Source organism: Neoarius graeffei, chromosome 23, assembly GCF_027579695.1.
Source record: "Neoarius graeffei isolate fNeoGra1 chromosome 23, fNeoGra1.pri, whole genome shotgun sequence".
Classification (NCBI taxonomy): Eukaryota; Metazoa; Chordata; class Actinopteri; order Siluriformes; family Ariidae; genus Neoarius; species Neoarius graeffei.
The window spans coordinates 30,858,961-30,885,469 of record NC_083591.1 but is presented as its reverse complement, the minus strand read 5'-3'; the positions used below and the strand labels follow the sequence as shown (position 1 = coordinate 30,885,469).

Here is a 26,509-nt window from a genome sequence, read left to right as displayed (position 1 = left end):
ATAATAAAATGAAATGCATCTACTGGGGGGAGGAAACCTCATGTGACTAATTGTAAAACCAAGTGAATTTGCAGTGAAAGCATTTCTGGAGTGTGTTCAGCAGTACAAGTCCCACTGCGTGCTCAGGAATGAGGCACAAAAATAACGCCTGGGGTTTTTAAATCCAGAGGATTAAACTGGGTGGCTGCTATGATCTGCAGCTGCTGTTGTGTCTCCCACTTAATATTTTATATTAACACAATATAGTGTGTCCCATTTTCACGGAGAAGAAAGCATATTGCATTTCCAGCTGCTACCAAGCAGGCTGACCAATCAGTTGTTGCGGTCTACATCGCAATATTGTGTAGTTAGATTTCCTGTAGTATAAATTCAAAAGCTGAAGTGTTTATTTAGCCTTTTTTGCTTGCAGTTACACTGATTTTTAGACTTTGGATTGATTCCAATCACTCACGGTCACAGCAAGGTCAAGTACCTGAAATAGTCATTCTTTAATAGCTTCCTTCCTGTTTTGAATAATTTTAAGGCTGGTTCTAGCATACAACTTAATGAGGACTGAAGCTGATGGTTGTGGAGACGTCCCCTGTGGCATTCCACCTGCCTTTTAACCGAACACTTACTGTAATGGCGAAATACATGTTTACCAGCTGGGAGGTCTGTATCGTGAAATACCGTGACCGAGGTCTTGAAAGTACACAAGGCCAAGTATTCAAGGCCGAGGTCACGGTATTTCACCATACGGGCCGACCTTGTGGTAAATGACTTTTTTTTTTTTTTTTCCCCTTTACCAAATTCGAACAGAAAACGAGAGCGCCCGAAAGGGGAAAACAGAGTCGCCATTTTGAATCCTCGTTCACGGCTCTAATGCAAATGGCTTCCCCCTCGGTATACAAGTGCACTTCCATGGCAGGAAAAAAACTACATTTTGCCGCATATGTAGTCCCCTATTTATACAAATAGGAGTCATTCAGGATTCAGCCATGTTTTTGCTCGGTGTTAGCAAGTTAGAGGTTTTTATCTTTCTCCTGAAATGTTTTATTTCTTCTTCCTCAGGGTAGTAAAACTCGCTTTCGCTGTGAACACTGTCGTTATCCCTATCCATGCTGTAAAATTAATGCTATTCTCCTGAGAAATGCTGGCAAAAATGTATACGATTTTTGATAATCTATAAATAAATCTTATTAAAAAAAAAAAAGATAAATGTTGACAAAAAATGCTACTGTTTGTTGTGAACGAGCGAGTTGCCAGAGGTCCGTATCATAGGATACCAACCCGCTCGCCAGCCAGTCAGAGTGCAGGATTTGATGGAAACCAGAACGCGGAAAGTGTTATTTACCAGCTGGGAGGTCCGTATCGTGAAATACCGTGACGGAGGTCTTGAAAGTACTGACTGAGGCCCTCTGGGCTGAGGTCAGTATTCAAGGCCGAGGTCATGGTATTTCACCATACGGACCGACCTTAAGCTGATGATATATTTATTTTTTCTTTCTTCACCAGATTCTAACAGAAAACGAGAGCGCCCGAAAGGGAAAATTGAGGCGAGCCGCCATTTTGAATCCTCATTCACGACTGTAATGCAAATTGCTTCCTCCTCGGTATACGAGTGCACTTCCATGGCAGGAAAAAAACTACATTTTGCCCCTATGTAGTCCTCTATTTATACAAAATTGAGTCATTCAGGATTCAGCTATGTTTTTGCTCGGTGTTAGCAAGTTACAGGTTTTTAGCTTTCTCCTGAAATGTTTTCTTTTATTTCTTCTTCCTCAGGGTAGTAAAACTCGCTTTCGCTGTGAACACTCATCACGATCCATGATGTAAAATTAATGCTATTTTGAATCCTCATTCACGGCTGTAATGCAAATGGCTTCCTCCTTGGTATACAAGTGCACTTCCATGGCAGGAAAAAAAAAACTACATTTTGCTGCCTACGTAGTCCCCTATTTATACAAATGGGAGTCGTTCAGGATTCAGCCATGTTTTTGCTTGGCGTTAGCAGCAGTTGGAGGTTTTTAGCTTTCTCCTGAAATGTTTTCTTTTATTTCTTCTTCCTCAGGGTAGTAAACCTCGCTTTTGCTGTGAAGACTGTCATTATCGCTATCCATGCTGTAAAATTAATGCTGCTATTCTGAGAAATGCGAAAACAGATGTTGACAAAAAATGCTACTATGTTTGTTGTGAACGAGCGAGTCGCCTGGGGGTCCGTACCGTAGGATACGGACCCGCTCGCCAGCCAATCAGTGCGCAGGATTTGGACCATGAAAAAAATAAATTTTGTAAATACTTGTATACAGTTCTACACAGTTAAAGGTACTGACTGCAAAGTTGTCTGAAATTTAAAATATTAATTTTTTTAATTGTACATGGCATTTTCCTATGTCTCAAGATTATCATGTGAACAACAGGTGATCAGTTTGTGCTTTCCTCTGTTTTGGGACGGTTTTCCTGCCTCTTGAGGTAAAACCGTATGGCCCTGCGGGAATAGCCAAATGCAAGGAGCTTGAACTAATTGGCGTAACTATAGAACTGGGTCACACCAAGATTGTGACTCTGCATCGACCTCAGGGAGTTTTGAGTCACAGGTATGTAATTTGTGGTTGACGTTTTGCAAAAGATGACCTGTATCTTGTTACTGCTTTTGTTTCATCACTTCTTTCTCTGGAAGATCACAACATTTGGTGTATAACTCCATACTCCCTCACCGATCCAAGACGAGCACTGCAAATTCTTCGTCAAATTTCACGTCCGTTTCATCCTTCAGTCGATTCCAGCTGTCGGTCCGGTCTGTCCCTTCATGAAAATTCTTGTGGACAACCTTTTGGTTTCCATCATTTTTCTGTCATGTTTTCTAGTGGATTCGTGTTCATGTTTTTCTTTTCGGCTGGCTTTTAACTAGCAGGAGAGCGGAGTCCGCCATGTTTGCCCATGCTGACTTTTGGTTAAAAGTAGGTCAAACATGCCCCACGGTGGTCACGTGATATTGTTGCTCACTTGTTCAGCAACCTCCCAGAATTGTAAAATGCAGGACGCTTTTATCTCAGCAAAACATTTACACACAGGATACACAGTGTGCAGCAGCAAAACATCTCAACTCCGACAGTTTAAAAAAAAAAAAAAAAATACCCCCCCAGAATTCAACTTTGTAGTTGGCACCTTTTTAAGTGTTATCAGACAATCTAGTGTTCAGTCTTTTGCAGACAGTGCATCACATTGCACTACACTGTCCCCACTATTTACATTGCATGTTCTTGGTGCAATGCCACATCATTAATTAAATTCTTTTTTCTGAAGCACAGAGTGCCAAATGAACACAGGATGTGTGGGGCTGTCATTTTGTGTACACTTTTATTTATTTTTAAAAGTATAAACTTGTCTGCACGCCAGGCCGAGTTCTAAACCTAAGATGCACGGACACTTGGCAATCTCATCTCATTATCTCTAGCCACTTTATCCTGTTCTACAGGGTCGCGGGCAAGCTGGAGCCTATCCCAGCTGACTACAGGCGAAAGGTGGGGTACACCCTGCAGGGTTCCTACGCAGTATGGAAAAGTATGGAATTTGATTTTAGTATTTTCCAGGTCTGGAAAAGTATGGAAAATGGAAATTAGGGTATGGAGAAATGTTTCCAGACCTTTGCCGCTACATAGTAAAATGAAGCTCAACATTCCGACATTCAGTTGAATTTTGCCAAAGAAATGTGTTGAAATGCGGAGGGAGGGAAACGGGTGTTCTGTTGTACTGGCATGCGCTCCGCCACACCCCCTGAACCTGCTTGCTTCTTGCAAGACTTTGGACAAGACACAGGAAAACCCCCTGCTACAAAACGCCTCTTGAACACGCGTGAACACACATCATAGCTCCAGTCAGTGTAAAAATGCTTATGGCTTATTTGACAGTGTTGCCAGAATTTGCTAGAAAAATAAGGCACATGGACCCTGAAAACAAGCGACCCAAGACAAAAAAAACTGCCAACAAAAATATGAAGGCTGTGTACGCAAACATACATTAAAAAAAATGTATACACACTTTGAATCATTGTGAAGTAGGTGTTTATTAAAATTCATTTCATTTTCAAGGTGTAATAGAAATTACAGACATCACTTTATTGTTTTATCACTGCCTCTAACTGATGTTTATAGTCTACGCTATGAGACCTGCAACAGTCACTGAAAGTGAATGTCCAAAAATACCAAGAGAATTGAATGTGATTTGCGTTGTCAGCAGTGACTGGACCAGAATGGATGTCAGTTTGAGAACAGGTGGTGACTAAATAATAATGTCTGTAAATTCTATTACTCTTTGAAAATTACATGGATTTTAATAAACACATACAGTACTTTACAGTGATTAAAAGTGTGTATACATTTTTTTCGGGACATCCTGTCTGTGCTTGGCATCTTCACACACCTGTGTTTTAATGTCTTGAAGTGTGCATCAGATACGTGTGCGTCAGCCTGTATTTTGTGTAATGTGTATATATATTTATGACAAAAACAGGGCACTGATACAAATTTTAGGCCAAGCTAAATATGGTATGCATTTTGGTGGCATGTCATAATGTGAGTACCTGTTTGATTTTCAAGTAATTCTTTTAAATATATGAGTAGTTGTTTGTTCGCTGAAGTCTCCAAACCTGAGAATTTGAGTATGGAAAAAGTCTGGAATTTTAAATTTTGAAAATGTGTAGGAACCCTGGACAAGTCGCCAGGTCATCACAGGGCTGACACATATGCCGCTTTTCCACTACAAACGCGGCTGTGCTGAGTCGAGCTGAGCGGGGCTGTTGGAGTTGCATTTCGACTACAACCGCGCTGAACCGTGCTGGCTGGAAGTGGGTGGACACATTGGGTGGAGTTAGCAAAAGTGGGTGGACGTCACGTGATGTCGTTAGGCGGCGCAAATAGTGACATCAGTGAGCTTTTAAGCGGTAGTCTCACGACCTGGATAGTAAACAATAAACATGGAGGACATGGAGTCGTTAGTGTTGCTGGTCTTGGTGCTGTGGCTTGTCACCGACAACGCCAACAGATACTGGCAAGAGCGTATAGATGAGGCGAGGCGCATAAGATTTCATAATTCTCGTAATTCGTAATTATTCTTCTTCCAGGTTTGCGGTGTTTACAGATCCCAGCGTGCTCGCGGGGCGTGTGTGGGCATGTGAGGACACTCCTCCTTACCAATCAGTGCACAGGGGAGTGTCTGCTCACGCCCCCAGCCTCACTCGGCTCGCTTTGGCTCGCTTCAGCCCCACTCCAAAACGGTGCGAGTTTTAGGGGCTAAGCAGGGCTGAAGCGAGCCGAGTCGTGCTGTTTTTTGGTAGTCGAAACGCGAGCCGTGTCGGGCTGAAGCGAGCTGAAGTGAGCTGAAAAAGGGTAGTGGAAAAGGGCCAATAGACACAGACAACCATTCACACTCACACCTACGGTCAATTTAGAGTCACCAGTTAACCTAACCTGCATGTCTTTGGACTGTGGGGGAAACCGGAGCACCCGGAGGAAACCCACGCGGACACGGAGAACATGCAAACTCCGCACAGAAAGGCCCTCGCCGGCCACGGGGCTCGAACCCGGACCTTCTTGCTGTGAGGCGACAGCGCTAATCGCTACACCACCGTGCCGCCACACTTGGCATTGTTTAAAAAAAAAAAAATCTCAACACCATTTTAATTAAAGCCTTATTGGCGTTGGCTTTTTGTTTTTCTGGTGAGTCAGTAATTGGTAATAAGCAGTGTTCAGGCTACACTAACGGTGCTTCCTAATGTTGTAACTGCTGCCTCCTTGACTCTTCAATCTCTCTTTTAGCCTGTGATCAGAAAATTGATTTGAAATCCACCACTTTTTAAGAATGTATTAATTATATAAATGCACATGGAGGAATCAAAGTACAGTCGGTGCTTCCTGTGGGGAAGTCTTGCTTTTATTGTAGCTCATGAGCTACTGTATGGTATACGTACTTCTCAACTGAAGTACTTAATTTGAATTAAATAAAAAAGACACATGGAGAATTCTAGATATTGTAACATTGGCTGCTTTCAGGTTACGCTGATCCACAGCAATCGTAAATGTTTGGCTAATTTTAAAGAGGGAGAAATTGGCACCATCTAATACTTTCAAAGCTGGCTTAATGAGATGCCGCCCCACCCCTTTCCAGCTAGAAAATGTATGTTTTACTGAGTTTGGCACGTTCCAAAAACTTAACAGCAACAGAAGCTAAACCTGACGCTCTGTCTGTTCTCAGCCCATTGTATTTTGTATGCAGTTTTTAAAAGATGGATTCTAAAAACGTACTGTAGTTGGTTATGACTATTTTATTTCCCTTAAGAGAAATCAGCTGATGAGGAGAAACTTTCATCGTTTAAAGCGTGTTTGTGTACAAGGTTTTAATTTGATGATGGTTCAGAAAATAACTGCACAATTGTGTATGCTCTGTTCCAGCTGTCGGTGTTTTTCTGTCCTTGCATCCTTTTCTCTTTTCCTTTGAGAAAGGAGCTAAGAAGCGAGTGTAGTTAAAGAACTGAAGCATTCCAAACCTCTCCCTTTGAATGAGAATTGGTCTGGAGCTTGATTTAAACATCTGAGCATGTTGTCTCATGAGAGCCTCCTGCCAAAGCCCTACGATGTTACTCTTCTCGTTAGACAACTATTATACAGATGCAGAATCTGAATATATTTGAGTCAAATGTGCAGTTGAAATAAGGTGATGTTTCAAAGGTGTGGGCTGCTTGAACGCAATGCATCTTGTGATGTATAATAAATTACACGAATCAGAGTTTGGAGAGAACTAAGGAAAGGTTTCAGTCTCCCAGTGGAAAAGACTAGTGTTTGAGTTGATTATACTGTGCTGCAAAACTTTACCAAATCCCAATAACTAGGAGGTGGTACTGCACATCTTTGAATAAATGTTGAGAGCGGTTTATGGACCTCCACTGCTCTGCAGCTAAAACTGTTTTTATACATGTGCTACTTCCTGGACAGATCTCTGAATTTCTATAGAGATCTTGCAGTCACGTGACCGGAAAGTACACAGACGCCATCTTGTCGGTAAAAAACACAGCTGAATACTGCTGCACTCGTGTATAGAATGGATCAATTTCAACCGACGGACTACACGGCTCATTTTTCTAATGAACAGATAACTAGATATGTCTAAAATAAACGATCTACAGATTAGTGACCCTTATGGCTTACTGGACGGAGTTTTCACGACCGTGTCAGTGGATATGGAACTGCCAGCGGAATACCCAGATGTGTATAATTACCTCATTAACTTTCCCTCGCTGTTCAGTGGTGAAGCACTGCGTGCTTATAAATCTCTGGACAGTTATCTTTACAGAAATTCAGGATTTGTCAGCGACTCAGATGTGGCATCTTGTAAACAAGAAAATAACAATCTTCATTGGACGGGTAAGTCACTTAAGTATTACTAGTACTGCACTGACCAGCCGATTATAGAATAAGGTAATTCCAGCTGTAATTCCAAATCGTCCGTCTTGCTTACATGGATCTGGCGTTGGAGAGATAGAGGCTTAGCAGTGGAGATTTGAGTGGCTGTTTTCTGAGCTTAGTCAACAGGCCGGCTCTGCAGCCTCGCTTTTGCTTCCGCTCCCGGCGCCGCCTCCTTCGCTTTGCTTCCGATAACAATCCACGGAGACCCCGCTGGTCTCGCTATCTCGTCTGGAATTTTTTTTTTTTTTTCTCGTCTGGAATGTTGTGCATGTGATGGAAATCGCTACAAACCGTCATTTTCTGCTGGAAACCAATGTCCAGTAAGTCCATACGGTTGTAGTGGATATTGAAGTCCGGTACAGATGAACAACACGCAAAAATACACACAAAAAACATAAACGTACACAGGTAGGGAGAGCTTGTAGCCGCAGCCGTTGTAGTAGAATTGTATATAGTAGGGTTTTCCAGAAGAAAAGGTAGAAGTAGAAGGCGGAAATATGGCGTTTGACCGACAAGATGGCGTCTGTTACAATCTGGATCGGCTGTGACGTCACATGCAAGTGCTCCATTGGGGGGGGAGATTTTAAAAGGTATTTTGCATGCTTATTGTTTTCAGTCTATTATGGATTTGATTTGTCTTTTTCGTGTTAGATTCTTCCATGCAGAATCTCTGCAGTTCAGATGTGCAGCAGGAGGCCAGCACTGATGAGACACCCCTGCAGGATGAAGCGGAGGAAGAAGAGGATGAAGAACAAAGGAGAACCATGGCAGCATTGGAGTCTGAACTCCTCAAGTATCTAACTGATGACTGAAGATGGAGACCGCTTGGGTTAAAATTCCAAAAAAAACAGGATGGGAGGGTTGCACTGTGCTACTTTCAAGGATGGTTAGAGACTCAGTCAAGATCCAAGATGTTCTTGGATCCATCAAAATGCACAAGTCTCTGTTAACACCAAGTCATGTTTGAGATGAATGGCAGAGATGAGACGACCCATGCTGCGCAAAAAAAAAAAAATCTGTATTTGGCATTAACATAATCACAGGTTAGAGGGGATGGATGGATGGATTGTTCCACTTTTAGCTTCATACTGAAGAAAATGAACCGCCTTGAATTGTGTGGTTTTAAAAGAAGCAGTTGTGTAAACAACTCGTTTTTAAATGTATTTTTAAAGCTAAATTATTTTCATTTTAAATGCAAGTTAATAAAATTGTCTTACGTTTGTGCTTTCTCTCCTTTTTTTTTTTTTTTTAAATACCTTCTGGTGCGTTTATTTAAAGTAATTACAAAGAAAAATGTATCTTACCCCGGAACGAGGTTTATAACCGGAGCTGTATTCAGGGGGACATATTTTGACGTCGGACCAATGGGTAGCCAAGCACGCACCGCTTTAGGGGTGAGTGAGGAAGAAACCATGGAGAACTAAATAACTTTAATTTGTTAAGCTGTTGAATGAGATGAGATTTTAGCTTTATTTTAAGACGCTGAAGAAAGGAAGCAGGTTTATTTATTTTTTAAAGCTGGAGCTAGTTAGCTTTGAAGCAGCGGTCTGGTCTCAAATAGGTGCAGTTGTAATAAGTAGTGCGCATTGTTTTGCAGAAGCCATTCTTTACTACGGTGTCTGTTGAAGTAGGAAGGAGTGATTTTCTCGAACTCTTCTGCCCTGAGCCCCACCTATTCATTTTTAACCAGGGAAACAAAATCACATTGAGATAAATATCTCTTACAAGTGAGCCCTGGCCAATGCAGTAGCACACATTACAATACAACACACAAGATGCAGAAAAAAAATTAAGTATAAAATATAGAATACAATACAAAAGAAAATACATTTAAAAAAAGTGCAAACAGTTTTACATGTGGTATAGTAAATACATAAAACAAGTGCAAACAGTATTGAATGTATGATTAAGATAAAATTTGAAATCGTTGACAAAAATAGCAAGTCAGTGATTTTTGAATCTCATTCCACGCAGCTGAGGCACAATAACTAAAAGCAGTTTTACCAAATTCTGTCTTCATTTTGGGAACATTTAAAAGAATGTAGCTACTTGAGCGTAGATTATACCCTTGATTGCTAAAAGATCATACTGGTCGGGGCTTGTTAAAAAAGATCCCCAATTATTTTGGCTCCTCTATTCGATTAGAATTTAATAACCTGTTGTAAAGTGTACTAAAGGGCTGCAACATCACGCCCTGTGACAGATGGGAGACCAGGAATTAAATAAAGACAAAAACAAACTGTTTTTAATTGTTGGTATTGTATGGATAAACCCATACATGCAGGGCATTCTCAATCCAAAGCAATTAATGATCCAAAAGTGGAGTCTGGTCCATTAACACAAGAACTTACTGCCATGTTTGTGTACAGAAAACAATCTCGTCTCATTACCTCTAGCCGCTTTATCCTGTCCTACAGGGTCGCAAGCAAGCTGGAGTCTATCCCAGCTGACTACGGGCGAAAGGCGGGGTACACCCTGGACAAATCGCCAGGTCATCACAGGGCTGGCACATAGACACAGACAACCATTCACACTCACACCTACGGTCAATTTAGAGTCACCAGTTAACCTAACCTGCATGTCTTTGGACTGTGGGGGAAACCAGAGCACCCGGAGGAAACCCATGCAGACACGGGGAGAACATGCAAACTCCACACAGAAAGGCCCTCGCCAGCCACGGGATTCGAACCCGGACCTTCTTGCTGTGATGTGACAGCACTAACCACTACACCACCGTGCCGCCCCAGAAAACAAGTTATTAAAACCAAGAAGTGGATATAGAAGCCACTCAATGAGGTAGAGCCTTACACATTAACAAAGAAGGGTTTCTCCTGTGCCTTGGATAGTTATCCATCCATTGAGTTCCCCGACATTGTCGTTCTTGGCCAAGCAGATGAAAACCTGGACGAGCATGGAGCAGTACAAATTTTTATATGTGGCTGGGTTTAAGTTAGACTGCCTTTCAGATTTTTTAAGTGTAGGTCATGAAAAGAATCTTCCCTGACATCCAATTATTTTTGTTTAGTGGACAGGAAGCTACTGAATTCCAATCACAGACTTCCAATTTTATTAGATTTTTTTAAAAATGGAATAATTAATGAATATGTGGCCCTAAATTCTCTGCTTTTTTTTTTTCCCTGCTTCACCATGACACAATACAAGACACTGCATCATGCATCACATGGTGGGCTTTCCCCGTTTGCGCAAGGCATTGTGGGATACAAATTTGAAACAGAAGAGAAAAATGGAGGATGTGAGTGTGTGAATGAAACGTGAAAGATTGACTACGGTAACGGAAAGCGAGAAGAAAAGACGTTATGCAGCGAAGGAAAGGAAACGCAGGGCCAAACTAATAAGTATCGGCGGTCAGCGAGCTGATCGATGTGATCAGCTGTTCGTTTAGCGACAGAATGATGTAACTGTCGGTGCACGGTCAAGGCAAACCTACAGTAACGCAACACTGTGGATGCCAGCTGCTGTAAAACCCTAAAGAAGAAGAAGGTAAACCTGTGCATGTGCACACGGGCTTCCTTTGACTGCGCGAAGCAAGCGATTTTCATGCACATTATTTGCTAGGGAATCCCCTCAAATTAAAGAACTTTTTTTTTTTTAAATAGAGTGAATGAATTTAGGGCTACATGCTCCGAAATTCTCTGCTATTATTTCCTGCTTCACCATGACGCAATTCAAGATACAATGCCATGCATCATGTGGTGGGCTTTCCCCGTTTGTGCAAGGCATTGTGCAATGTAAATTTAAAACAGGAGAGAAAAATGGAGGATGTGAATAAGAATGAAACATGAAAGACCGACTACAGTAACGGAAAGCGAGAAGAAAAGACGTGTTGCAAAGGAAAAGAAACACAAGACCAAACCTAATAAATATCAGTGGTCAGCGAGCGCCTCGGTGTGATCAGCTGTTTGTTTAGCGACAGAATAATGTAACCGTCAGTGCACGGTCAAGGTAAAACTGTAGATGGCAGCAATGCAACACTGGATACCAGCTGCCGTAAAGCCCAAAAGAAGAATGTAAATCTGCGCATGCACACACACACTTCCTCTGTCTGCTTGACTGTGCAAAGCAAGCGGTTTAATGCATGTTATTTGCTAGGGAATCCCCTCAAATTAAATAACTTTCCAGCCACAGAATGGCCTGGTGCATGTGTGGGGTGTTTTTTTTTTGTTGTTGTTGTGTTTTTTTTGGGGGGGGGTTTGTGGTGTTTGTGTTTTTTTTTTTTTTTTTTTTTTTAAGATATTACAGAAACAAACACGTCACAATGACCAAATTTCAGAGGGAACTAAATTTCACCGATTTTTATGAAATCGAAAGGCTGTCTACAGGGATGAGAATTTTCCGCCGATCGGCGGATTTCCGACTTTTTCAGACCAAAATGATCGTTTTTGAGATCGATGTAAATCCGTTGAGAAATTTTCGGGGGGGTATGATTAACGATCTGTGGTCACCTTATAACGCAGACATCCCAAGTCTCCCAGAACTTCCGGGAGTCTCCTGCATATTGATAGAAGCGAGCAAGAGCGTGCGCACGCAACATTAAGGTCTGCATCACGCATCTTAGAATGTGCGCGCGCGAGGGAGACTGTGTGCAGTGTTGCCAGATATTGCTGACGTTTTCCATCCCAAACTATGTTCAAAACCCGCCAAAATGCACTTAAAACCGCCCAATGTGGCAACACTGCCTGTGTGCCTGTTCATGTAGCGCATGCCAGACAAAGAGCATCCTGATTGGGTTACTCAGCAAAATAAGCCAGTCAGCTTTCAGTATGGGCGGGCTTTTATCCCTTTTCTCGAGGACCGAATCTTTCAGTTGAGTCAGTGCAGCCGACAGGATCGGCATAGCAGAGAGCGTGCGCCCCAAAAAAACAAAGTACAAAACCCACTTCAGCTTAGATTACACAAAAGAATCTCCCTGTCTAATAAGGGTAGAAAATAATGACAGTTTCGCGTGATGTACTGTTTGCAGCAGTGGTTTCAGCATTGCCCGTGGTGGCTTAAATGATTGTAAAGGACATGTTGAGGTGAGGAGTGTCATTTCATGTGCATTATATTTAGGCAGAGGTGTCAAGTAACGAAGTACAAATACTTCGTTACTTTACTTAAGTAGAAATTTTGGTACTTTCTACTTTACTGGAGTAATAATTTTTCAACCTACTTTTTATCTCTACTCGTTATATTTTCAAGCATTTACTTTTACTTCATTACGTTTATAATAGTCTCGTTACTTGCATTTCATTGCGCCAATCTTTATATTACTTATATTACTTTGTCCACCTAATAAACTGCCACTCAGGGCGCTCCAAGCACACACCAATCAGAGCTCTGACTTCGACACCGTTAGTAAATTGCGGGCTCTCGTTCGTTTGTCAGGAGTGGAATTCCCCCCCCCGAACCATATGCGGCATTCTCTTTTCTGAGGCTACATCCACACGACAACGGCAACGAGATGTTATTTAAAAATATATCGCGTCCAAATGGGCAACGATCAGTAAAATATCAGGTCCATATGGCAACGCAAAGCTTGCTGAAAACGATGCAATACACATGCCACACCTCTAGGGGCGCTGTAAGACGGTCCCTTCAGCGACACCAGAACAATAGAAGTAAGGACACATGCGCATAAACTATTATGTGCGAGACTTCATATTAGCCACAAAGTCAGAAAAATCTGTTTGTAAAATTACATTATAATGACCAAATACAATGAAAAGTATTTTTCCAGTCTCACCTGTGAAAGGTAATCCCATGTGATCTCGTTTGGACGGTAAACCTGTTGGTACAGTTAAACGCAGCTAATCTTTATTCTCCGTTTTGACCTCTCCAAAATGGCGGCGAGGATGACGTATGATTCTACGCGGAAGGCGGCGTCTTTAATGGTCCGGAATAAATTGAATGCTACACGTTGATGGATTAATTTGTTGTTTCTCACCTGTGAAAGGTAATCCCATGTGATCTCGTTTGGACGGTAAACCTGTTGGTACAGTTAAACGCAGCACATGAATCTTTATTCTCCGCTTTGACCTCTCCAAAATGGCGGCGAGGATGACGTATGATTCTACGCGGAAGGCGGCGTCTTTAATGGTCCGGAATAAATTGAATGCTACACGTTGATGGATTAATTTGTTGTTTCTCACCTGTGAAAGGTAATCCCATGTGATCTCGTTTGGACGGTAAACCTGTTGGTACAGTTAAACGCAGCACATGAATCTTTATTCTCCGCTTTGACCTATCCAATATGGCGGCGAGGATGACGTATGATTCTACGCGGAAGGCGGCGTCTTTAATGGTCCGGAATAAATTGAATGCTACACGTTGATGGATTAATTTCTTCTATGCCCTTTTTGAGGAATGTATTGTAGGACTTAAACCAACATCTGAAGAGGTGAGATCGCTCCTTTTTTTTTCCCTATTTTTGCTGGTGGGATTAACTCTGCCCTAAGGGCTATTCTCTCTCTCTCTCACTTTGCACCATTACACAATAAATATTCACAGTGAAAATATTTTGTAAGCGCGTTTCATGAACCAAGTTATAGGATTTGTTGACAAATCGCATCGAGTTCGTTACACTTCTACCCGGCGTGAAGCACTCACAGTCATGTGGTTGCGACGTCATCGTAAACAAATCCGTTCTACTCATCCAGACGACTTCGCAACGGCAACGTTGCCAGATCTTTCCACTCTGGAACCCGTTCTCAAAAAGATTGCGTTTTGGGGCACCCAAAACGCCGGTGCCGTGTGGACGCCAGGCCTAAACGATAAGCAATTGTATCGGAGTCACCTGAATCCGTTGCTGTGTGGACAGGGCCTGAGTCAGGTTAAGTTTACAAACGCAGTTATGGTATCTTGGTGGGTGTTAGTGAGTAAAGTGACAGGTCTTAGCTTAGTAAACGTTATATTAGCTTGTAGTGTGTCGGCCCTTTCTCTCCTCGCCTGTGTTCAGCCTCGCATTGCTGGAACACAAACATTCTGTTGATTTCTCTCGGTGAGCCAGTAACTAGTAGGGATGAGAAAGTGTTTTTCTTGCATTTTAACTGGAACCTGCTGCCTCGACTGCACGTCCCATATGAAAAAGAAAAAAACTGCAATTTTACAGTAGTTAGTGTAGTATTCATTCATTCATTCATTCATTCATAGCATTCAAATGCTGTATTATTACTGCTGTTTGGACAGTGCCATATTAAGCCAATGCATACCTCAAGTGGCCACCACCACCACCCTGCACGCACACGTTCAGTAACCTCCTGCACACACTCACAAACCTTGCCCTTTGCTGTCAAAAATAGTAGCATATACATAAACAATAGTACACATAAACAAGGTCATTCTTCCTCATTGAAAATGTATTAAGTAGGCTACATCAGCCCATCAAATTCACTGAAAACAACCAACGATATGCATGTAGGCATATTGAAATGTCTTATTCAAAAATGAGCAGCATATTTGTATGTCTCAATAAAAACCTTCAAAGCATCCATACTCTATTCTATCCATATTAAAATGTCTCAATTCAAAATGTGTATCAATTCAAACAGCATCAGCAATTTAAACAGCATCCATCTATATACAATACAGCATATTCAAATGTGCCAATTCAAAATGTGTATCAATTAAAATAGCATCGATCTAGGCAACATATTCAAATGTCTCAATTCGAAATACAAATTCAAATAACATCCAGTACCGTACAACTTGTAGCATCTCCCCGGCTAGTGCTAGCAGGGCCATCTCCCTCACTAGCATCGCTGATTTCACTAGCTTCGGCTTCAGCGCTGGTAGTGACAGCAGTTGTCGACGTTTTTATAAAAAAAAAAAAACGATCTAACACTGGAACATTTTTAATTGCAGCAACACGCCTGGAGTCTCTATTTTTGTAATTTTCTCTTCGCACAACCACTCAGGGCGGCACGGTGGTGTAGTGGTTAGCGCTGTCGCCTCACAGCAAGAAGGTCCTGGGTTCGAACCCCGGGTCCGGCGAGGGCCTTTCTGTGTGGAGTTTGCATGTTCTCCCCGTGTCCGCGTGGGTTTCCTCCGGGTGCTCCGGTTTCCCCCACAGTCCAAAGACATGCAGGTTAGGTTAACTGGTGACTCTAAATTGACCGTAGGTGTGAATGTGAGTGTGAATGGTTGTCTGTGTCTATGTGTCAGCCCTGTGATGACCTGGCGACTTGTCCAGGGTGTACCCCGCCTTTCGCCCGTAGTCAGCTGGGATAGGCTCCAGCTTGCCTGCGACCCTGTAGAAGGATAAAGCGGCTAGAGATAATGTGATGTGATGTGATGTGTGACAACCACTCAGTTGATGTCTGTCCATTTTTCATTTCTACCGCGTTTTTTTAAAAAATTGATGCATTTCACCGTAGGTGGACTGGCTCAACTGACAGGTTGAGGAAAGGGGGGTTAATGGTCACATAGGCCACTCTTGCTCAGAATTATGATTATTGTTGTTGTTCTTATGAAATTAGTGTTTTTAATGAATTATATATATGACTATTTAGCAATGTCAAGTGTATAACCATTTTAAGTGTACAAACATTCACGAAAAATATTTTTAAAGTGTCTGTCATGTGGTGCCCCCCCACTGGCTGTGAGTGGTTAGTGCCCCTGGGCACTGTGCCGCAGGCCCATATAGTTAATCCGGCCTTGCGTTTAGACAGTGCTCCATGAAACACATTTTAATGGGTCAGGAGAACGGACTGTATGTGGACTTCTAGGCTGCGCCTTTGTCCTTAATAGCATTTTTCCCCCTTTCATTACTTTTACTTTTGTACTTTAAAGTAATTTAGAAATCAGTATACTTTTTACTTGAGTAAAAAGCTTCAGTTGATACTTTTACTTCATGAAAAGTATTTCTAAACCACAGTATCTATACTTCTACTTGAGTAATAAATGGTAATACTTTTGACACCTCTGTATTTAGGTCTACAACAGGCTGTCATGAAAAGACCAAACTTATTGAAGATTTCTGTAAAGTAACAATGTATGAATATACATCATATATATCAAATACACGTCATATATAAGTGTGTATCTTTTTATAAATGAGGTTAGCTTGTCTAATGTAGCATGTTGGGGAGAATCATAGTATCATATCTATATTTCTGATAAAATTTTAGGTATGATACCGTGTATAACTCTCCTACTTATTGCTCATTTCATGGGGGGGAATTGCTGGGATGTGCCGCGCGGGAGCGTCTGCCCACATTTTTTTAGGCCGAGATGAACTTATAGTTTTTGATTTAAAAAAATTTTTCCAATTTGTAATGCCCATTGTACATGCCTGTTCTTTAACTCAAAATCACCATCTCGATCTTCAAATTGACCGTATGGTATATGCATTACATTACACACCATCCTGTCCAGATAAAACCTAGTTAGTACACACAACAGTTGAAAGGGAAGTGATGAGTGATGTTGAATGTTGCCTGCTTAATATGCAAGACCTCCTGCTACCATGATAACATCAGAAGAAAGCTTCAGAGAATTATATGACAGAACTTTTTTCTGGTTTGTACTTCACTGTAAAGGATTAGAGTATTCAAAGACATGAATAGCAAAAATGCAGAAATATAATACTGTAGAGCTCGTTTATATTAAAAGGTGCATTGATTTTTTGAAATCATCAAATGTGAATTGATTAAAAACAAGTCTCTTGTACCATATTAATCATTTTCACCTGGGAGTCCACCAAGAAGGGGAATTTATTTCCAAATACATTGCAACTTTTTGCTGATAAAATTAATGGTTTTGGGGTGAAAAAAAAAATAGCCAAAAATCATTAGCCCCTGGAACCCCTGGGCCCCGCCCCCTGGGCCATGGGCCCCGCCCCCTTGGGCTATGGGCCCCGCCCCCCTGGGCCATGGGCCCCGCCCTGGTTTTTTCAGACTTTTTAAATATTTTTCATTCTCATCCCTGTGTCTAGCTTTAAAGATCTGAGGATTAAGACACTACAAAATAGACGGCAGTAGACGTATCTCAGTGCACAAAGAGTATTTATTAGCAGGCGTGATATTTACAAAAGCAAAGCAGAATCATAAAGCAAAGTATTTAAACAGCATTATAAACATGGCTAGAAACAAATGTGACCGTGAAAATGATACTTCGCAAAGCCTCTGAAAAGTGTCCATATCTGCATGTGCTGATTGCGCTCAAATCAGTATCAGGTGTTTCCCATAACAACTAGGTCCCAAGACCGTGCACAACGCGCTCCATGAGCGTGTACAGCTGCTCAAGCTGCGCCAGACTCAAGCACATGAAGACATGATAGTCAAATGTTCACCTGCTGTGACCACAACTTTTAGCTCACGTGTACCTATATTGCCAAATATTGCTGCCAAAATACCTTATTTTCATCAATAACCTATCGCAAAGCATCACGGGCTGGAGCGTGACTGTAACTTAAAGGTCATAGACAAGGGTCGGGGATGGAACGTAGAATATCAACTTTTATTTTCTAGAAGAACGACCCAAAAAGCGAATTCAGTCTTCCTGGTGGCTAATTTGCACCCTAAAATTGAATAAAATGGTTAAAATATACCGGTTTGCGCAAGTTCTGAAGGCTTGTTTACATCTCACTTATGCGCACTTTTACCGCCAGGGGACCGTCGTCATGACGTCATTCAAGGCAAACAAACTGGGAGCAGTTCTGTGTTTTCTTGCAAACCGAGCACACGCGTGCAGACTTTGGTCGTGACAGGTTGTGTAAAATGTCTGAAAGCGATAGCGATTTTGAAGTAGGAACTCTCCAAATTGAATATCGAAAAGAAGTGAAACCATTATGTATGAACCTATGGCCGTTGCGAAGCAATCGGTGAATGTGGCTCACTGGTTTGACTGTGCGGCCTCGGAATCGGGCAGCGACTCGGCCGACTCTGAGCGCGGTGACCCCCTTGACCTCAACAATACTCGCGCCCAAACAATTTATCCTGGTAGTTATGATAAATTCTTACTTTCGTCGTAATACTAAATAAGAGCCCTTTTGAAGAATAATTAAACCACACGGGCACACACAAATAATCCCAATAATATAACATGGATTCATTTATATTGCTAATAGTAATACAAGCATTATACTATTTATAGCCTACTCTAAACAAGGAAATATCTCTTTTGTCTCATTTCCACAATGATTGTACAGGATCCCTCAGGATTCTTGACTTGTCAATTGCAAGCAAAGATAAAAATGTTTACCTCCAATCTTCTCCTTTTTGCTTGAGCATTGCTGCTCCGTTTCTTCTTTGACTGCTTGATTTTGTGTTCGGATTTTGTCGGAACAGCGTCAGGTTTGAGCCTTCTCTGTCCGACACTGACACCTTAACTCTCCAACAGATGAGGGTTCTTCAAAAAGTGATTGGAGCACAGAGTGGCGTATTTACCCGGCTGCCAACCCTCTCGCTTCACACGCACAATCCACTCTCTCCGCCTCTTCTCCTCTCTCGGAAAAAGGTAAAAAGTTCTTCCTGAACCGGTCCCGTTGTTACAGTTCACTGCACAACAATAAGGCTTGGTTTTTCTTTGGAAATTCCCGAACGCACGTCTGCGCACAAGCCGAACGGCAATGCAAGTAAACGGAAGTGGACTCAACTCAAGTGATTTGTTTGCCATGAATGACGTCATGGGCTGAGTGGTCACGAAAATAGCCGAACAGAAATTCACCGCAATCCGCGCTAACTTATTTTAATTATTACTTATTAACAATACTTCTTGGAACCAGAAGAAAATTACAGAGGGTTTTTTAACATACACTACCGTTCAAAAGTTTGGGGTCACCCAGACAATTTTGTGTTTTCCATGAAAAGTCACACTTTGATTTCCCACCATAAGTTGTAAAATGAATAGAAAATATAGTCAAGACGTTTTTCTGGCCATTTTGAGCATTTAATCGACCCCACAAATGTGATGCTCCAGAAACTCAATCTGCTCAAAGGAAGGTCAGTTTTATAGCTTCTCTAAAGAGCTCAACTGTTTTCAGCTGTGCTAACATGATTGTACAAGGGTTTTCTAATCATCCATTAGCCTTCTGAGGCAATGAGCAAACACATTGTACCATTAGAACACTGGAGTGATAGTTGCTGGAAATGGGCCTCTATACACCTATGGAGATATTGCACCAAAAACCAGACATTTGCAGCTAGAATAGTCATTTACCACATTAGCAATGTATAGAGTGGATTTCTGATTAGTTTAAAGTGATCTTCATTGAAAAGAACAGTGCTTTTCTTTCAAAAATAAGGACATTTCAAAGTGACCCCAAACTTTTGAACGGTAGTATATAAAGTTTCAAATGTGCATAAATTGAAAATCTTTGCCTATGAGCTTTAATGAGGTGATGTGATGTCGGATGCGACCCAGCAGTTGTGCCCTACTACGAGTAAAAATTAGCTTCAACTTGGGGGGGGGGGGATTTGCGGCCCAGTAGTTGAGAAACACTGTTGTAAAGCTCTGTGCTAGTGGTGAATGATTCCATCCCTAATTAAAGCTGTATGTTTGATCAGAATTAAAGCATCACCTTTTTGATTTAACTTGGCGTTGCTGTTGAATAGTCAATTCTGATTGGCCAGAAGTGTTGATTGATTAATTTTCTTTCACAGCAGCTCTGACGATGACTGAAGCTCCAGCTGTAAATCGGTTAACAGGTTTATTTTAATGTAATTTGTCTCGTGGCTAATTCATCTAATCTAACTCGAATGATTACAGTGTGTTATTAAATAAATGAAGAATAATTGTTTATAGGGTTAAGTTTTCTTTTGGATGTTTACAGCTATTTTGGAAGGAGTCTCCAGTGTCAGCCCTTTGTAACAGAGTATAAATAAAAATGTAGTGTGTTTTTTTTCTTGTCTTATTAACTTCAAGAGATTCAAGCTTTTTAAGCATTACAGATGTTCCACAGCATTAAATATAACGAAACAGATAATAGTATGATGTGTATCATTTGTTTAATAAACACTGTAAATGTAACTGTTGACAAACTGCTGTGGTATAAGGGGAATAAAACATTAAGACATGCTGCAGCACTTTAGGATGATGGTGCTAGGTTATTTAGGCTAATAAAATTCAATGTAAAAGGCTGTCTGTTTATTTTAAAACAAAAAGTGCATTCAAAATTGGATGATGGATAACTGTTTATACATCCCTACCACTGGCAAATAAAAGACTTATCTCCATTCATACAATAACACTGTACTGTTTTTGTATTTTGGGTCAGATTCTACGATGGACGTGGAAAACCTGCTTACCAAAATGTGCCTCTGTGAAAGAATTGCCCAGGGTGCCATTAATTCTCCTTCACCGACCACTCTGTTCATCACAGCTGGATCCACCCATCTCCACTCCTGCTCAGACTGTCCAGCATGGCAGGAGAGAGCTAGCCATCCAGTCTTTGGCTGAAATGGGTTTCTCAGAGAACCAGGCTGAGATGGTGTATGAAGCGGCTACTAAACACCGCTGCAAGTATGACATGCCAGCGCTGGCTGTGCTCTTTAGCCTCGGTTTAAACCCAGGCAGTGTGCTGAAGATCCTGGAGAAATGTCCTGAGCTTTATTCTCTTAAAGAAGCTCAATTACAGCAGCGGGTTATGAATTTAAGGAAGCTCGGCCTGCTTGAAGGTGAACAGCGTTTACGTTTGCTCACTGTTTTATTTGACTTCATAGTAAATGTCTTCATTCCTGCCTCTGATTATTATTATTATTATTATTATTATTATTATTAATCATAGTAGTATAGTAAAAAGTAGTTAATAATAATGTCTCTGTATCAGCTTAAAGGAGATACGCAGAATCTTTATTTTTAAATACTTTTCTGAGTGGATAGTATCTCCATCCTTGACTCTTGTATGCTGCATAAATGGGAATTAAAAAATATATTTTTGAGAGTTAAAATCGACCACAAAGTTGGCATTAGAGCTGCCCCGCTGAGTGCGTGACGTCACAGCAGGAACCGGTACTAATAGACCAAAGCCAGACTCGGCAGGCGAGAGTGGTTGCAGTGGCCTCTTCATTCAGATTTATTGGAGATTATTCGGATTCCTCAGATAGTAATACATCTAACTGTGATAGTCCTGAAATTGGAGTGTGTGTACATGCTACTGCTATACACGTAGAACTGTATCAGTTCGAACCGTCGGAAAGTGAATCCGATAGTAACACGTCGGCCACAGAGGCCCCCACCTTACGAAATAAAGCCAGAGAACAAAGCCGTCTAGAGAATTGGATGGAATTGAACTGACAGTCTCATGTGACTCTCATTAAAACAGGATGGGTGTTATAACTTCTGCAACATTACATGTACATGCATGCATTTTCACTGATAAAATGTAAAAGGCTAATTAAATAATCAGATGAACTGAGACAATCACATTCTGAAGCAAATTAAATAATCTTATACCAGTAATTTAAATACACAATGCAAGTTACATGTATTAATCTAAATGCAGGTAAACGAGTGTTGTTGTTGTGATGTATCCAAATGAGAGTCACGTCTGTGTTCTCGCTTCTTGAAGGCCGATCTTGTGGCCAACTGTTTTGAAACAGTCTGACTTTCAGTTCTTCGTTCATTCACTTCTTCCACGTAAGGGCGAGATATTGCTGCTGAGGCAAGCATATCCAGCGGAGGGGGAAAAAAAGCATATCCAGAGGAGAAATCTGACGACTGGTCCACTCATTCTCCATTTTCTCCATACCGAGTACTCCGCCATTACTACTCAGCTCACACTCTGGGAGAACTGGTGCAACTGAACTTACTTTCCTTGTCTTGTAGTTTTCTTTTTCTTTAATTGTTGGGACTGCACCCTCTTTCAATATGGGTTTATAGCCAACGCTCCTCACCAGATCAGAGGTTTTGTACGAGTCATCAGTAAAATGTGCCCGTGAACTTCTCACAAAACGCCTCCAAATCTTTGCAGTTTGAACATTCTTGGGCCATGAATGCAACATAAATCCACCTTCTGTCGTGTTGCTGCACCCACCAGCAACACATCTACGTGGCATGGCGATAAATTAGCTCAAAATGGAGGATCGGAGTTGCAGTCAGCTCTGTGTTTTAGTATAGCGGAAATGGCGATGAGACCGATAGACTTCCTGCTGTGACGTTACGGACGTCAAGGTCATTCACTCAGACCGCTACCTACAGTGGGGCAAAAAAGTATTTAGTCAGTCACCAGTTGTGCAAGTTCTCCCACTTAAAAAGATGAGAGAGGCCTGTAATTTTCATCATAGGTACACTTCAACTATGAGAGACAAAATGAGAAAAAAAATCCAGAAAATCACATTGTCTGATTTTTAAAGAATTTATTTGCAAATTATGGTGGAAAATAAGTATTTGGTCAATAACAAAAGTTCATCTCAATACTTTGTTATATACCCTTTGTTGGAAATGACAGAGGTCAAGCGTTTTCTGTAAGTCTTCACAAGGTTTTCACACACTGTTGCTGGTATTTTGGCCCATTCCTCCATGCAGATCTCCTCTACAGCAGTGATGTTTTGGGGCTGTTGCTGGGCAACACGGACTTTCAACTCCCTCCAAAGATTTTCTATGGGGTTGAGATCTGGAGACTGGCTAGGCCACTCCAGGACCTTGAAATGCTTCTTACGAAGCCACTCCTTCGTTGCCCAGGCAGTGTGTTTGGGATCATTGTCATGCTGAAAGACCCAGCCACATTTCATCTTCAAAGCCCTTGCTGATGGAAGGAGGTTTTCACTCAAAATCTCATGATACATGGCCCCATTCATTCTTTCCTTTACACGGATCAGTCGTCCTGGTCCCTTTGCAGAAAAACAGCCCCAAAGCATGATGTTTCCACCCCCATGCTTCACAGTAGGTATGGTGTTCTTTGGATGCAACTCAGCATTCTTTCTCCTCCAAAGATGACAAGTTGAATTTTTACCAAAAAGTTCTATTTTGGTTTCATCTGACCATATGACATTCTCCCAATCCTCTTCTGGATCATCCAAATGCTCTCTAGCAAACTTCAGACGGGCCTGGACATGTACTGGCTTAAGCAGGGGGACACGTCTGGCACTGCAGGATTTGAGTCCCTGGCGGCGTAGTGTGTTACTGATGGTAGCCTTTGTTACTTTGGTCCCAGCTCTCTGCAGGTCATTCACTAGGTCCCCCGTGTGGTTCTGGGATTTTTGCTCACCGTTCTTGTGATCATTTTGACCCCACGGGGTGAGATCTTGTGTGGAGCCCCAGATCGAGGGAGATTATCAGTGGTCTTGTATGTTTTCCATTTTCTAATAATTGCTCCCACAGTTGATTTCTTCACACCAAGCTGCTTACCTATTGCAGATTCAGTCTTCCCAGCCTGGTGCAGGTCTACAATTTTGTTTCTGGTGTCCTTTGACAGCTCTTTGGTCTTGGCCATAGTGGAGTTTGGAGTGTGACTGTTTGAGGTTGTGGACAGGCGTCTTTTATACTGATAATGAGTTCAAACAGGTGCCATTAATACAGGTAACGAGTGGAGGATAGAGGAGCCTCTTAAAGAAGTTGTTACAGGTCTGTGAGAGCCAGAAATCTTGCTTGTTTGTAGGTGACCAAATACTTATTTTACCGAGGAATTTACCAATTAATTCATTAAAAATCCTACAATGTGATTTCCTGGATTCTTTCCCCCCATTCTGTCTCTCATAGTTGAAGTGTACATATGATGAAAATTACAGGCCTCTCTCATCTTTTTAAGTGGGAGAACTTGCACAATTGGTGGCTGACTAAATACTTTTTTGCCCCACTGTATATGAATCATTTTAATCGTAAAAATTACTATATTCGATTTATTGTTAACGCTTAAAACTATTCCTGCGCCATTCTTGAGGTCTCAAGGCATTTATAAACAAAAAGTGAAGCCATGGTTCTGTGTATCTCCTTTAAAGGAGCAGTTCGGAATTTTATTTCTAGCACGTTGATGCAAATTGAAATCGCAATGAAAACAATCCTTTACATGTCAAATCTCCAACCCACAAAATGTCTTAAGTGAATGTTTTGTATCTTATGAGAAGTGCCCACAAAGCGACATGATGGACCTCGCTGACGTTTTATTTTCCTGAGAAAATGGGATCTCTCCAGGTGAAAGCTCATGAAGTGTGCAAACCCCAACATCCACAAAACTGCCGATAGCGCATGATTAATCCTGTAGTATGAGTGGGTCAGTGATTGTGAGATTTTCGTGTCGTGTGCACACCTTTAAGTGGCGTACCTCTGTTCTGATGGGGGGCAGAGCTCATTTCTGGGCTGGAAAGAAGAGTTTTTTCAGAAGTCTTTTCGAAGGGAACTTTAGAAGTAACTATAGGTTGAGAAACACCTTTCAATATTATAAGTTGTACTTTTCTTCTACTAAAGGCGCATGAGTTTGTAAATGTGGATAATTAGAAACTTCGTTGAAGGTTTGATCGTTCCACACTGCTCGGTCTCCGTTTGCCAGGGAGTTTGCAGAGGGTGATAAGTCACTACCCTCGGATCCTGTCGTTTCCAGTGAAGAGGGTGAGCACTGTGTCTCGGCTGCTTAGAGAGAAGTGCCATTTCAGCGCTCAGCAGATGGCAGACATCTTTCGAGACTCGCCGCATGTAGTGGAGGAAGAGCCTGCACGTCTGGAGTACATGTTTCAGGTATAGCAGGACAGTAGATTTGCTCACTTCCACCATTTACAACGTGTGAAGCTGCCAGGTCAGATTTCTTACAAGATTTATTAATTGACCGATAAAACGTTTCAAATTTAAAATCGCCACAAACACCTCTGCAGTTTATCTCTAGCTTTCGATATTAATTAAGATAATTTTAAGTATTTTCTTCTGAGTCGGAGAGCCGAACAACAAACCAGCCTTTAGGGACCAGACTGCACTTTGTCCTGAATTTCACGCTTCGCTTTATCATGTAGCAGATTTGATCACTTCTTGCAATCTCTCTCTCTCTCTCTGTCCTTACTGCAGTATGTATATTTCCGTATGGGCTGTCACCAGGCCGAGATGGTGAAGGCGAAGCTCTTCAGACTCTCCCTGGAGGAGCTACGGTGTCGTCACAGCTTCCTGGAGCGCCGTGGACTTTACCAAACCCCTGACAAGAAGGGCCAGACGCTTGTACTCAACCCTCGCCTCAAGGACTTTCTCAGCGTCTCGGAGGAAATTTATCTCACCGATATCGCCAATGCCACACAGGAAGAGTTTCGTGTGTTCCAGAAACTTGTGGCAAGAGAGCAGGAGGAAGAAAAGCAAGGTGAAGAGTACAGCGATGGTGACGATGATGATACAGAGAGAGACATTTCTTTCAACTCTAGCTCCAAGAAGAAAGCAAATCAGAGAGCTAAGATGCCAGAAAGACACTGATCTTGAATGTAGCTTCAATTTTCTGTTTCTGTTGTAGTATGCCATTTGGATATCAAAATAAATGTTTGTCTTCTTGCATTTTATTGATTGCCTTGTGTAGTCTCATATTGTTTATGTAAACGCAGTTAAACAAGAAGTGAATGTGCAATGTGTCATTCAACCTTGTTTGTTTAAACAAATGCCTAGTGAAGACTGTACACAATGATACCATCACCGAACAGGTAGTGTTTTGTTCCTAGGGAAGATGCACTGTCAGCCAGAACATTAAAACTGCCTGCGTAATGTTGTGTAGGTCCCCTTTGTGCTCTGACCCGTCGAGGCATCGAGTCCACAGGAACTCTGAAGGTCTGCTGTAGTATCTGGCACCAAGATGTGAACAGAAGATCCTTTAAGTCCTGTAAGTTGACTGGCAGCCTGAGTACATTATGGGACAAAAAATAATTCCCATTGCTAGTTTTAGGCAGCTTAGAAACCGGCTCTTCCGTTATTGCTGTTTCTTCCACATTTTCTAGAAACGGCACTACACTGAGTGCAGAATTATTAGGCAAGTGAGTATTTTGACCACAACATCCTTTTAATGCATGTTGTCCCACTCCAAGCTGTTTAGGCTTGAAAGCCTACTACCAATTAAGTATATCAGGTGCTGTGCATCTGTGTAATGAGAGGGGGTGTGGTCTAATGACATCAACACCCTATATCAGGTGTGCATAATTATTAGGCAACCTCTTTTCCTCTGGCAAAATGGGTCA

At 41.7% G+C, this 26,509-nt stretch overlaps 2 protein-coding genes across 6 annotated transcripts in view; both read left to right on the top strand.

Annotated features, from left to right (window-relative positions):
• The window catches only part of pask (PAS domain containing serine/threonine kinase), a 74,697-nt gene extending 66,038 nt beyond the window's left edge, over positions 1-8,659 (top strand). For all 4 annotated transcript variants that reach the window (XM_060906062.1, XM_060906061.1, XM_060906059.1 and 1 more), the window contains one exon: positions 8,091-8,659. In XM_060906062.1, coding sequence (XP_060762045.1) covers positions 8,091-8,251 — 161 coding nt within the window. In that variant the 3' untranslated portion in view covers positions 8,252-8,659. The remainder of the gene's footprint in view (positions 1-8,090) is intronic.
• Positions 8,660-8,800: 141 nt separating this feature from the next.
• mterf4 (mitochondrial transcription termination factor 4) lies at positions 8,801-25,843 on the top strand. 2 transcript variants are annotated; one of them, XM_060905305.1, is made up of 5 exons: positions 8,803-8,833; positions 18,777-18,893; positions 20,653-21,052; positions 24,862-25,046; positions 25,368-25,843. In XM_060905305.1, exons 1-5 carry the CDS (start codon positions 8,804-8,806, stop codon positions 25,758-25,760), a joined length of 1,125 nt encoding a protein of 374 aa, XP_060761288.1. In that variant the 5' UTR covers position 8,803; the 3' UTR covers positions 25,761-25,843. The 2 variants fall into 2 exon arrangements, with proteins under 2 accessions (XP_060761289.1, XP_060761288.1); XM_060905306.1 differs by lacking the exon at positions 18,777-18,893 and having other exon boundaries at positions 8,801-8,833.
• Positions 25,844-26,509: the final 666 nt, after the last annotated feature.